This window comes from Buteo buteo, chromosome 2 (genome assembly GCF_964188355.1).
Source record: "Buteo buteo chromosome 2, bButBut1.hap1.1, whole genome shotgun sequence".
Classification (NCBI taxonomy): Eukaryota; Metazoa; Chordata; class Aves; order Accipitriformes; family Accipitridae; genus Buteo; species Buteo buteo.
This window is the reverse complement of record NC_134172.1, coordinates 22,871,283-22,885,178: the sequence shown is the minus strand read 5'-3', so window position 1 is coordinate 22,885,178 and position 13,896 is coordinate 22,871,283. Positions and strand designations below refer to the sequence as shown.

At 38.4% G+C, this 13,896-nt stretch overlaps 1 protein-coding gene across 2 annotated transcripts in view; it reads left to right on the top strand.

Moving 5' to 3' along the window:
- The first annotated feature begins 2,234 nt into the window (after positions 1 to 2,234).
- LOC142040344 (macrophage mannose receptor 1-like) overlaps positions 2,235 to 13,896 on the top strand; it is a 35,078-nt gene continuing 23,416 nt past the window's right edge. For both annotated transcript variants that reach the window (XM_075048126.1, XM_075048136.1), the window contains exons 1-10: positions 2,235 to 2,338; positions 3,537 to 3,710; positions 4,901 to 5,062; positions 6,019 to 6,132; positions 7,242 to 7,388; positions 8,608 to 8,790; positions 9,660 to 9,814; positions 11,072 to 11,185; positions 12,142 to 12,257; positions 13,160 to 13,308. In XM_075048126.1, coding sequence (XP_074904227.1) covers positions 2,278 to 2,338; positions 3,537 to 3,710; positions 4,901 to 5,062; positions 6,019 to 6,132; positions 7,242 to 7,388; positions 8,608 to 8,790; positions 9,660 to 9,814; positions 11,072 to 11,185; positions 12,142 to 12,257; positions 13,160 to 13,308 — 1,375 coding nt within the window. In that variant the 5' untranslated portion in view covers positions 2,235 to 2,277. The remainder of the gene's footprint in view (positions 2,339 to 3,536; positions 3,711 to 4,900; positions 5,063 to 6,018; positions 6,133 to 7,241; positions 7,389 to 8,607; positions 8,791 to 9,659; positions 9,815 to 11,071; positions 11,186 to 12,141; positions 12,258 to 13,159; positions 13,309 to 13,896) is intronic.

Genomic DNA, 13,896 nt, shown 5'->3' with positions numbered 1-13,896 from the left:
TTCTTCCTTCTTTTTGTTAATGTTTTGAAATAAATAAAGTTTTTATTAGTATAATTTTCAGCTTCTGCCTTCCCTGTGAATCAAGTGAGAGAAAAGGGGAAGGGAGGTGCTCCTGTCTGCACAATAACTCTTTTGTCAATAACAAGGAGGGCTTCTCTCCCCACCACTTTGAATTCAGCTTGAATAAGCACCAACTTGCCATTTTTAAACATGAGAAAAAGGAACTGAAAACTAAGGAATGCAGCAGATGATACTGTACTAGAAATCTGCAAGAAGACTAAGTTTAAGATGTTAGAAAAACAGTGGAAAGCAGTACAAAATAGCACTTAGGTGAGCTGCAAATACAATTTAAGCACTGAACACTTTATGGGGAAAACTGCTTAGCAGATAGCCCTGGCAAACAACCTGCCTTCTCCAGGCTGCATAGCATCTATACTGAGCAAGCTGGAAAGTTAAAAGAAATAATAATAAAAAGTAAGGAAGTTTCTTTTCTAGGCACTGGACTCCTGTTTTCTTGGCATAAATACACTCAAGAATTTTGCACGCTGGTGAGAACAGGTTATTGCACAAGTGAAATGCAGCATGCAGGACACTGACCCCCAAAAGTCTGTAACCAGCATCAAGCTGGTTGGTCATGTGAAAGGGGCAGCTCTGAAGTGCGCAATTCTTCTTTTAGCTTACCCCAGTGTCCGCACTAATGTGTGTCCCCCCCGTCCCCCCCCCCCCCATCACTCTACAGCCTTGGAGAGCTGAATCCTCACAAGCATCCATTTACACAAGTGGGTAACTAAAGCCCAGTTCAGACCAGAATGCAGCTGGCACTTCATGAGGCAGAGGAGAGAACTAGGCAGGAATTGCGTCCTCCAGGCATTTTCTCTTGGGATCCCCTCTGTCGGAGCCATTTCATTTTGTGATTTCAGCTGTACCCAAAATATGGTTCTATTCAGTAAACTCAGCTTCTATTTCTCTCCCACCCCACTGTTAAGCACCGCTCAGCTTTACGACTTTGGGCTACTCTTGCAAGTTTTGCTCACACTAAGCTGTCCCTAAATGTCACCTGCAAATAAAATAGTTAGTATTAAACTATTTATTCAATTCCTAGTTTTACTGAAATCCAGACATTTTTTTCTGAAAATGTATTTCTTAGTGCTTAGTGCTTAAGCCAGTTCTTGCAATAATTTTCCCTAACACGTTATGAATAAAAGCAAAGATAGTTCCTCCTCATACGACATCTGTTCAGCTTCTATATATATCTTACTACTGACTATTTTGCTTCTCACTTTTTTCAATTTCATTACCACAACTTCTTTTAATTTCACTAATGTAAATAAACAGAAGCAACAGTAGGACTTGTCTGCATGTGAATATTTGCCAAGAAAGCTTTGCAGTGTAATTGTACAAGAATTGCCATGACAATATAAGTCTTCAGATGGGCACTTTGCTCACAGATTAAAAGGAGCATTTCCAATTTAACTTACGTTTGGCTTTGTCCTGGAACATCCTCATTAGGAATTTCTCAGATAGATGAACACATCATTTTGCTTGACAAAAGTATTCCAAGCAGAAGTTTCCCTCCTGTTACAGGGAAGCTTACCACTAGCCTATGGCACTGAATGACTTCACTTTCAGATCTTCGACAAGTAGTTATAAACAGCACAGCCTCAAACTGTGATCAAAGTAAGCAGTGTAACACTGCAGAAAAAAAAGCAATTTTAGCCCTCAAAGTGAGCAATAATTCATAATGCACTGAATACTGCAGATCCTGTAACATTTGCTTTCTTCTAGTTATGTAGAGCTGTGACTTTATAGCAATGTACTGAATCACTTGGGGTTTGTCTCCCTTTGTTTCTGAGATGTAAGGCTTGAAGAGTCTGAGTTTTTAATCAACGGTATTTCACTGCAGGTTTCTTGTCATCAATTCTCAAGTTGCTTTTTTAGAGGTCTGTCCTGTGTAGAACCCCAAAAACTGACCTATATATATATATACTAGCAAAGTCTCAGAAAAAGACAAATGTCACCACCTCTAGTGACAAGGATGGAGACTTCAGTTTTGGAAGTGACTCGGTCATCAAAGCGAGCAGTGTTTGCAATGTGCACTCTAGTTATTTCAAAATACCATGTGACAGGATATTTCCTTATTTAGAGTACAGAGCTTTATCCATCAACCCTTTGACACAGAGAAGGACCTGTTACTATTCTGACTCAGAAGGATTTTATACACTGCCAATCTTATAGTCCAACATTTGGTAGAGGAATGAAAAGCAAGTTACATTTCCAATGAGTTTCTCCAGGTTCCTAGTTTTTCTTTCCCTCGTACATGGTTCATTACAGTCACTGGGTAAGTTTCCTGTTGGTTTTGTGTTAAACTAGATAGGAAAATGCTTTTCCTTGGGCAGCTTTACAGTTTTAATGCATAGACTGATTATTTTGTATTTGTTATCAGATTCAATACATGATCTAAAGAGATGTTGGGTATTATCCTGGCAATTCTTGATTCACAGAATAAAAGAGGTGTGATGCAGGGATGTTGGGGGAAATGGAGGTAAGAAGAGCAGGATCTTTAAACTGGAATGTCTTTCTGTGGGAATATTAAATCAGATGGCACTGTATGAGAGATGAGGAAGCATGGAACTCTTTCCATTCACCCTCCACATCACACCCATGGTGCAGTGATCAGTCAAAGGGTTTTAGAGCCATGTTTTCATGATAGCTGTGCAAGTTTCTCTTTCTGCTACAAACAGGAGGTGTGAGAAGGAAGAACTGGCTCCTCCCCTCCAGTATGACCAAATTAGAAAAACAATACTCATCTGAAGATGTATATCATTCATTGGGTATAGCTATAGAGAGAAATGGTAAAGCAGTAATATATGCAGAACTGAGCAGATGAATGTATTTGCATGAATGTAAGATTGAGAATGTATATCAGACATTTCAGGATAAAAGAACGCTCCCGCAATACTGTGATAGTTTAAAAAGATGAAGCATTACTAATCTTACAGAATCTGAGTTGAGGGTGAATCTGCAAGATGTCTCCAAGTGTAGAAATGTGCGATTGAAACCTAAAATTTTTACTGTGTAAATATGCTCATGACAACCTGATCTGTATTCTCTCTGGTCAGCTACCCTTTTCCTTTAAACAATTAATGAAAAGATGGAGTAATAAAGCAAACCTACTGAGCCGTACAGAATACAACAATGCAGTGAACTCGCTGTCTGAGATCTACTTGTGGTTTTCTGTCTTCAGGAACCACAACTTATCAGCAACTTATCATCACAGAATTTTACTTTTCTACAAGGTATATATATCAAACTCTAAACACAGTGCTTAAAACCCAGATTTTACTAAAACAACATTTTATTTAAAATCTCTAGCAACACAAGGGGTAAAAAATTATAAAAATGAATTAAAAAAAGATGGTGTGACCTCTCAGTTTAGATAGACAGATATACTGATAAGATAGATCCATTACTAGGAGGTCAGATTTCTGATTTTATTATTATTTTCATATGTCCTCTTAACCCTTTCTTCCCTCTAGATACCTTTACATTACAAGGAAATGCCAATGGACAGCCATGTGCATTCCCTTTCAAATATGAAGGCAAACAGTACAACGAGTGCACAGATGCTGGTAGGTCAGATGGCTTGCTCTGGTGTGCGACAACAGCAGACTTTGATGCTGATAAACTGTATGGATTTTGCCCACTAATAAGTAAGTCCTGCATTTTATTTATTATCTTGTCATGAAACATTGTTGAGAAAACCATCTATTGAGCTACCAGGTTCTTTATCAGGTACCAGCTGCACACCCTCATGACAAACCTTGTCAGAGTAGCTCAAATGAAAATCATCTGATTGAACATTAGCCCCAGTAGCCCAGTGCTCCCTCTCCAGCAAGCGGAGAGGAAGAGGTGCCTCCAGAGTGTGGTTCAGCCCAGCCAGGTTCTGACTCACCTCCTGGAGGTGTCTGTTTCTCCTTGTGGACCAGAGAGGTGAGAAAGCTCTTTGATAGCTCATTTTATGTGACTTAAGTACATGGCATGACCAGCATGAATTTAGACTGATATCTTCCTTTCAAAAAATTCCCATTGCTCTTTATTCCTCAGCCGTGCCCTGTCGGTCAATTCTCACTTAAATTGCTATATACTGGTTTTTGCCCTTAACATCCATTTCCTACCTTGTTCTTGTCTCCTATTGCCAGCCTACCCCAAAATGCCGCTGCTAAAATTATCCTCCTCTCCCACCTTTGTACTTTCTGCACCGAACTTGCATTTGGATCCCTCCATCTCAGGACACAAACTGTTTTACTTTTCTCACCACCTGCCTTCCCAATAACACAACAGTTTCAGAAGGTTTTTTGAGTTCTTCTGCAAACAAAGACTGCAGCTGATTTGCACACTGGTGCTACACAGACTGTTTTTGTAGCTCCTCAGGCTGTCAAGGGCCAGGTTCTGCCATTTTTGAAAACACTGCTTCTCTTAATGACGAGCTAAGAAGGAGTTCCTGCCCCACAATGATGAAGAACTTCCAGGGTCATAGTTCACCTACACACTTACTTTCCTCTGACTTTACCGCAGAATCTCTTTTCTCAATCAACAGATACATCTGGTTTACCTAGTACTACATTTTGTGTAAAAGAAAATTTAAAAGCAAACATTGGAAGCTTATTCACTCCCTTCTAAAAACTTAGAAATTTACAATAATATTTTTAATTTCAAAACAATTACACTTTTTAAAAATTGATGCCTAATCTGATTTCAATTTTTCTGGTACTTCGAAATTGATGATAGCATACAGTTATTGCTGTGCATTTTTAGAGATTTTGCATCATTACATACTTCATTTGCTTTTAGTTGGTGCAATGTCAAACCTCTAACAGCATTGTGTCACTCCTACTTCCAGATGACACAGAAAGATTCTGGACAGAAGATGTTTCAACTGGCATTCACTATCAGATAAATTCAGAATCAGCTTTAACATGGCACCAAGCAAGGAAAAGCTGTCAGCAGCAAAATGCAGAACTACTAAGCATCACAGAGATTCATGAGCAAGCATATATAGGAGGTAAAATGATAGAGAACAAGACCTTAAAATATGCTGCCCCAGAGCTTTAGATGATGAAGTTGGCTGCCTTGTCTGCTGTCTCAGTGAAGAAGACAGGTTGTCAGGGGTAGCTCAGCAGCTGCCAGAAGGGAAACGGTCTGAACTGCCCTTCCACTAGCTGGTGGTTTTTTATGAAGGGGTGGTTTCAAATCTCTATAGGGGGAGAAATGGCCCCATCCCACCTTTGTGCTCCAGGTGGGAGCTACTGCATCATCTGCAGCCTCTCCCAGGGGGAAGGTTTCCTCTGCTTGCCTTTGTGCCAGTGCACTTGTTCCTGAACAGGGCTATGGTCCGGTCCTCAGATTTACTTTTTTCCTCCGTGTTTCAAGGATTATTAATCTGCCTAGGAGAACATATGATGATGGCTACATTGATCCTAATATGGGTACATTTGCATATAGAAGCTCCAAATAAATTCGGTGGATTTCAGATACAAGTATCATGGTATCAGTTTGGTTATAAATGGTGTGAAGGAGACTTTGAAACCACTCACATCATAGAAAAAAAATCTGGAAGCAACTAATTGGCACACTGTCTTTGTATTTTTGATGTGTTTACTCCATGTAATCAGTTACAGAAACATTTTAGCACAATTTCCTAATGAAAAGAAGGTATTTTTTACATCTCTTATGTTTTAATGAAACAAAGACAGAGAAGTAAACTCTTATTTAAGTAGTGAAATAAGATGTTCATTTGCTCTTTTACCTACTGACATGTCTGCTAAATCAGTATTTATTCATTTACATATACTACTTTTCTAATCTGTGCACCTCAGTAATGCAGAAAGTACTGGTTTGGGGGTGGTTTAAACTAAGAAATATATATTTCTTACTTTTAACTTTATTTCTTTTAGATGAACTTGCTAAGAATGAGAATAGGGAGATACAACTGACTTTTTTTTTTTTTTTCTAATTTAGAGCTAACTAAAAAATTCAGTTTTGCATTCTGGATTGGATTGAACACTTTGAATTTCAACAGTGGATGGCAATGGGCAGGGGGCAGCCCTTTCAGATATTTAAACTGGGCTCCTGGTAAGAACTGTATCTATTTTGTAATCTTTGAATGGTTTCTGATAAGACACCAACTAATAAAAACTGCCCTAACTACTTTTATTTCAAGAAAGCCATTCTGATTTAGAATAGCTGAAGATCTAGATCTTTATTTTAAGAAGTACACTTCCAAATGACAAAGTTCACTGTGGATATCAGCTATAGCAAGTTCTTTTATTTTCTTACATAACCAAAGAGCTTGTTTATGAAAGCAGAGTATCATTTGGGGTGTTATATAACCCTGCAGACCAGAGATTAGAATTTTTCCATAACATGTTGCCCAAGACTATAAATATAAACTAAATCTTCCAAAAGTAGCAAAATATTTAGAAAATAATGCACCTATGTTGTCTGGAGAAATTCTAAATATTATTGAAAGGCTTACAGAGCCAGCTCATAACTCCTCAGCAGTTTATGCAAAATTGCACTGGGCCACATCAAGGAAGGGAGACAGGGGTGGGTTTGTGGTGCTCCTCACACGTGGAAAGTTCTTCTATTTGCTTGTTGGTTTGTTGGTCCCATGTTTTCTTTGTGCCACAAGTATTTCAAGCCATCTCCTCTTTTGGAAGAGTTACAAGGTGGTAAAGGAATAATTAAACTCTCCTCTAAGTTTTCAAAAATTTTGTATCAGGCAATTTCTTTTGCTGCTTACAGAGGTTTTTAAACACTGCAACAGAAAAGTGAAAAGTTATTTTATAGGAAAGTAGAATTGTGCAATTCTTGAGATATACTGGAGGGATGGTATACTTTAAAACTGAATATTTTTAAAGAAGTTTTTGACACAGGACAACGGTCTAGCTTCAGCTGTTCTGTCTGTGAGCACCAGGATATCAGTATCAGGAACAGAACCAGAAATTTCCTAGTACTATCCTGACACAAAGTCAATGGAGGGTCATTATTTCACTCTGAATGCATAAACTAAAAGCAGTATCCTATAAACTACAACACCAGTTGTCCTATGGGAGACGGCTTCTTCATATTAAGCATTGAAGAAATCAGAATAAGTTGATGTTTCTACTAATAATATGATGGTTTTGTTAATCTTTTTATTTATTTTCGCTGTGAGATTCTATTTTCTCTCTTACTCAAAGGAAGTCCTTTCCTGCTGCCTGGGAAAATCTGTGGAGTGATGAATCCCAGAAAGAATGCTAAATGGGAAAACCAAGCGTGTAACCAGAGACTCGGCTACATTTGTAAAAAGAGAAAATTCCACTCCAATTCTGACGTTATACCCAAAGGTAGGTTAGTCAAATAGAAAGAAAGATTTTTCTTTGACTTCTAGAAAGAGCAATCTGTAAAGATCTGCAAACAATAAAAGGTATGCAACATTATTTTTCCAACCAAGACATTAGAAATCTTTGAAAAACACAGCTATACATGCACACACAGACTTCTAGATATTGCTTTTGTCCTCCCATTGTGTATTAACCATTCATAGCAGAATATTACTGTTTTGTTCCATCATTCTATCATTCATTCTTGCAAGACAGATAGAAGCTGCTCTGTCATGGTAACCAGTGCCAGCAATCAAATTTGCTTAAATACAGTAGAAATTTTATGCTTCTCATTTTCTTCTCACTTGCTCCAAATGAGCTATTGCAGTTATTCTAATATTAATGCAAAAATCCTCCTCTGATGACAACAGTATGCAATGCATTGGGTTCCTATGAGCAGACCATGAGGAGCAGCAGTATTTGCACAAGCTACATTTCATCCATGGGCCACCCCAACCTGAGCCTTCGATGATACAACGCGGCTATGAACATGCCACACGCAGGAGGGATCTGCGGGAGGCTGTCATCTGGGAATGTTATAAAAACTACTTTTACAAAGAAGTAGTTATATTAAAGAAAGTAGAGAAATAATTTCAGAACCTTTATTCCCCTATTAATCTGAAAAAGAGGTGCAGGACTCTATTTTTAAAACAAGCTTAAGGTAAGTTTTTAAAGATAATTAGGAATCTAAGTAATAATAAAGCCACTGAGTAAATATGAAGACAAAACTACCAACTCTGCACTAATTGCACTGTTTCCTGACCTGCAGTTACCAGAGAGTTACTTCATGTTTTTCCACATCTGAAAATTATGTGTGTTTGCAAGAAGACGTTGAACAGGAGGTAGAGCCTAATGTCAGCCACTGCGTGCAGCACAGGAGACCATGACACACTGACCAAACTGCTCCGGGGGGCAAAGAGCATTATTTCAAACTACATGTCTCACACAATGTGGGCATTTTTCATTGATTCTCTGCTTAAGGAAACATCATTCTATTTGCATATTTAACATACTGTGCCTTAATGATATTTGTTTTTCATTTGAATGTATTTGCATTTCTAACTACAGCTTTATGTTTATTTATATAGTCCCACTTTCATAAAGAGTGCTCAAGAGACCTCATTCTAGTGTCCTTTATCTTCCTCTTACAAAATTGCTCTGAAAAATTGTGCTTTAATTTTAGAAGAATTGAGACCTATTAAGTGTACAGATGGTTGGCGGCCATACGCAGGCCACTGCTACAGCATCCAGCGAGAACCCAAATTATGGAAAGATGCTCTGACTTCATGTAAGAAGCAAAACGGAGATTTGGCAAGTGTCCACAACATTGCTGAATACAGCTTTCTAGTGTCACAGCTTGGTTACAGTGAGTATATATGTAGGCCCATATTTTGTTTGCCCCATCTGTAACATAAAAGCTGGGCTTCCTATTAAATATTAATGCTTTTTTCCTGAAATGTCACAAGTTGAAGGCTAAATCTAACTTATGGTATTCTTTTCTGTTGTTGCTGTTGCATAAACATAGAAGTATATTTATATTTATCAAAACATAATCTACATTGTAAAACATTATAAAGCAGGAACAGAAAAAAATAGACACACATAAAGATCTCTAAAAATTACACTTTTGGCACCTTTATTCTATGTTCAATATCTTCAGCTCCAAACCTATAGGAAATTTAACTTCTTGCTGAGATGGAAACCTTTTGCTGAGGTTAACCTCTTGCTGTATATCCTTCTAAGAAAATAATATCTTGTCACTTCTGATTTTCCTTGGATATGTAGTAACCACTCCTGCTACTTGCTGGACTTGGTGAACACCCCTGATGGGCCATTACAGTCCCTCTAATGCTTCCCCATGAAGGAGATGCATTGGCAGATGTCTTCATGGCTTGAGCTCAGTATGATTGCCTGAGAGGTGGGACGCTCACTGTCCTACCTTCCATGCTAGGGGCCATTATGTTGTTCTGCATCGCAGATATTCAGAAAGTTTGTAAAAATCTTCCATCAGCCATAAAGAGCCTTATGCTTATTAAACTCAGTATTTCTGGATGGAATCTGAGGCCTTTTAAGTACAAACCAAGACATGTCTTGCTGGAGATCTGAGAGGAAACCAGCATTTTTCTTAAAGCAGGAAGAACACCCTGTTTGGGCTCCCTGTTTGTTCCAGATGTGAAAATGTTCCCCATATTGTATAGCGGCCCTTAAGCAAAACTATTTCTTTTCATGCTTCAGAGCCAACAGAAGAGCTATGGCTGGGTCTGAACGACCTGAAGGCTCACTTCTATTTTGAGTGGAGTGACGGGACTCCTGTGACGTTCACCAAATGGCAGCGCCGACATCCCACCTACACAGGTGGTCTGGAGGATTGCATTGTCATGAAGGGGCAGGTATAACCATGCAGTCATTTTACAGTAATGCAAATTAATAACTATGTTGGTCTGAAATCATTTGCCATTATATACTTATTCATGAGTCATTTTTTTAAATTAACTTAAAATAGTTTTCCCAATAAACTTGGCATCAACCAGAAGAGATGTTTAGAGGACAGAAGAGATCAGAATTAGAGAGGTAGCATTTTCCTAGTGCTGCCTTCTGAAATTTCTTATCTGGTGAAAAGTCTGATCCAGAAATTTTATATTAGATTCATTCTAATGCTCCAGCAATGCAAAAAGATAGCTCTGGGAGAGGAAAGGGAATGAACTAGTTAATACATTGTGTGGTTATCATAGATGCTATTTGCATACCTCATTTTCTGATCCGATAGACCATTATGTCCCTCTGTGTCACTTCATTGAGACATGGAGACCTGGCACTAGGGCATGTTTCTTCAGCCGTGACATAGAGAGAGCATTAACACCTGCCTGCCAAATACCTAACCTGAAATCCTATAGTATTTCTGACTGCTTAGCTCGCAAACTTTATTTTCTTGCAAGACATGGTTGGTTGACACATTTACATGCATGTGCGTGCACACACATACACACACAAGAAGTGTCATGAATTTTAAAAGAAAGAAATTGAAAAGGCTATTATGAAAGAAATGCTGTTATTGAAAGAACTGTTATATCATAGAATAGTACTGATTTTTGTCAGTATTAGGCATAAATAGAACTGATCCTAAACCAGATTTTATGGGGGGAAAAAAGCTCCTATTTAAATTTTATTTTTTACATAATTCTTTTTTTAAAAGAAATCAGTAATTTTCAGAGTTTTCTCCTTGATGGATAAAATAGTTAGATTTACTGCAACACACTCAGATGTGCTTTATTTCAGTTTCATTGATCTTTTTTCCAGAAGTATAGTGAAATAATTCTGCTCTAAATGCAGATCTATTAGCCCCAGATGAGATGTATCTTTACAAACCCTCTCATTAAATAGATAGTTATGATAGCAAGTAATGCTGAGACTTCAAGATATTATTTATTTCCTTCTTTCACCTCAAAACAGCATCAGATGGATCTTAAACCAATCCTGACAGATGTGTCTGGGGTTTTTTTCTAATAAATCCCCAGCAACAATCTTATAGCCTTCCTAGGTAACATATTTCAGTGTGCCTTGTAGTGAAGAAGGAGGAAAACACTGGTTTTCTTATATTTATGAATGCCACTTCTTTACATTTGTTTTTTCTCCCCCTGCTATTCTAGGATGGATACTGGGCAACTGATGTTTGTGATAAGCAACTTGGCTACATCTGTAAAAAGAAGGCTTCAGCACAATCCTCTGAAAAAGAGACAATCGAGGACCCAGGCTGCCAGAAAGTAAATACTGTCTCATAAATTAATTATGTGACAAAATTACACGTATCTTTAAAATCATAATTTCACCACTATTCTCTCTGTTTATGTTCTTAGCCTAACAATACATGTAAAATTACCAAAAGCCACATTGTCTGTTCTCTTAGGTCTGCTTTCTATTTAAAGTCTTTATGAAGTCCTTACTACATAAGAATGATAAAACAAAGAAAATAATTTCAAAACATTTCCTGTACCATATTACTACCAATGGACTACTTAGTTGGCCTTTGAGTGATATCAGCAGGTTATTTTTTTCTAAACAAGTAATTTTTCCAGAGTTGACCTCTTCAGAAAATCATTATGTCTATATCGGTCAGCAGAGCTCTCTCTAAGAGCAGGAAGAAGCAGGGATGTTTTACTGATATTCCTCCTTTCCACCCTCCCCACAAGCAAGCACTGACTGGATTCCTCTTGGCTCAGAACATCTCCTCACCCCTTGCACTGAGGGCTGGCAGGGGCAGCTCTGGGGATCTGTGCTTGTATGTGAATTCATTTCCATACTGCAATATTTTTGTGTTTCATTATGTCAGATCCCACAGCTCTGGAAGGCTGGAGCCGCATCTCCCCCCAAATGAATCACAGCCTCGTTACGGTGCAGTTTGCATAATCTCAGCCTTACAGAGCACTGGGAAGCAATAGCAAATAGCACAATCACAATTTTCTTTTAAAAGTCACGTACACATAAAAGAGATGGAAACTAAGATCTTGACGTCATCCATTAAACAAAAAAAGCCTTCTGTAGGAGCAAACAGCAATAAAAAACCAGCTTTTGTTTATTAACAGATCAGCCCAGTCTCATCTTGTTTTTAAGCTTAGCTGCAACAAATTGAACATCAAATATTTATACACAAAAGAGCAGAGCTAATTTCTATATTGAAGTCTCTTTCAATTTCACATTAAGAACCTTATGTTTGTCACAGGGTTGGAAAAGATATGGTTTTCACTGTTACTTGGTAGGCTCTGCACTTTTGACGTTCTCAGAAGCAAATAAGACATGTGAACAGAGCAAAGCTTATCTAGCTACAGTGGAAAGCAGGTACGAAAATATCTTTCTTTATATTTTGAAATCAGTGCTTCTGATGGAGAAACTTGCAAAACTTGTCCATTTTTTTGAAGTCTTCAAAGTGCTTTATCAGCACTTTTCAAAAATTTTGTAGTAGTAAGCCAAATAAAAGTATCTGTGCAGGAAAAAAAAAGACTCAATGATTCAGGGCTTTCTACTTAATTTATTATAACAGTTTTCAAATTTGGGGGGGTTCTTGAGTTAAACAGATTTCTCTTAACTTTCAATTCCTAATTAAAGCAACTTCTATGTGGTATGGTTTTTTTTTTTTTTCTGTTGGAAAGTAGTTACTACAATTTTCATCTATTTACTGATGGGTGTTATCTCATTATGATAGGAAAGCTTTAATAAAAAAATTTTCCTAAACTACCTTCTAAGCCAAATTCTGAACAAATGTAGGAAACCTTCCCCAGGACCTTTCCCACCACAGCCAGAATGTATCATCTCCAACCTACCCCTATCTCAGTCAGGCTTTGCAGACTTCGTGGCCTCTAAGGAACATGTCTGCCTTCAGAGGTGATGGCCAGCAAAGCTGACAGTTTGGTCCTGACTAGGTGGTCTGTTTGTGGCACCTCGAAGATTTGGAAAGACAAGGAAAATAGTAAAATACAACTAGAATCCCACGTGAGTGGTGATTTGTGACATTTCACAGAACTTCTTGGAGAGCAGAGAAGATGCCTTCAGCTGAAAGGAGAAAGTTGTCCCTCACCAAATTCTTTTACCACACTTAAAAGCCTGCTGAGGTTTTGCCCGAACTTCACTGAGGAGCTGTTGCCTTGCGGTCATGCTAGCATGATAGTGACACCTCTGTCTGTACCACTTAGATTAATATTGCAAGGTAATAGGTTGTGAATGACCACTGTTTTCCACTTCAGAAATGAGCAAGCCTTCCTGATTAGTCTGACGGGGCTGAGGTCTGAAAAGTATTTCTGGATCGGTCTCTCTGACACAGAAGAACGAGGGAGTTTCAGGTGGACCGGTGGTGAAACTCCTCTCTTCACACACTGGAACACAGCAATGCCAGGTAAGCTCTGCACCAGCTCAACCCTTGTGATTGGAGTGCAGCTGCAATTCATGCAGCTTTCTGCTTTCCATCCCCTGGTGTTAGAAATTAGAGTAGGCACTTTCTTTTGTGCTCGTAGCTGTAAGTGGCCAACACCACCAGACCGTGTGTTTGATGCCAGTGCAACTAGCACTGTCACAGCCGAGTGTCAGGTCTGCCATAGGTCAACCTCCTGCGAAGTTGTATAGAAACACATATTTAATGGGTTAGACTGAAGGCAACGCTATGCAGGAGTTAAAAAGGTCCATGGTCTCTTTTTTTTTCAGCTTTTTAACACCAGTTAGCAACAACTCATCAGACTGAGAAAAACTATTACGGACAGTTTTTTGACCCACAAAGTGCACATGTGAGAAATGACCAGTGAACGTCCAGCTTTTCTGCATTTCAGCAAAAGAGATTAGCTTCTATGTGGGAACTCTTGCCTTCACACTAGCTAGTTATGCCATCAAACAAACTTGTTGTACTTGATATCAGCCTTCTTGAAACTGAATTACCTGGATATTGAGAACCCCGAAGTAGTTGTCAGGCCATCTGCTGCATATGTAAACA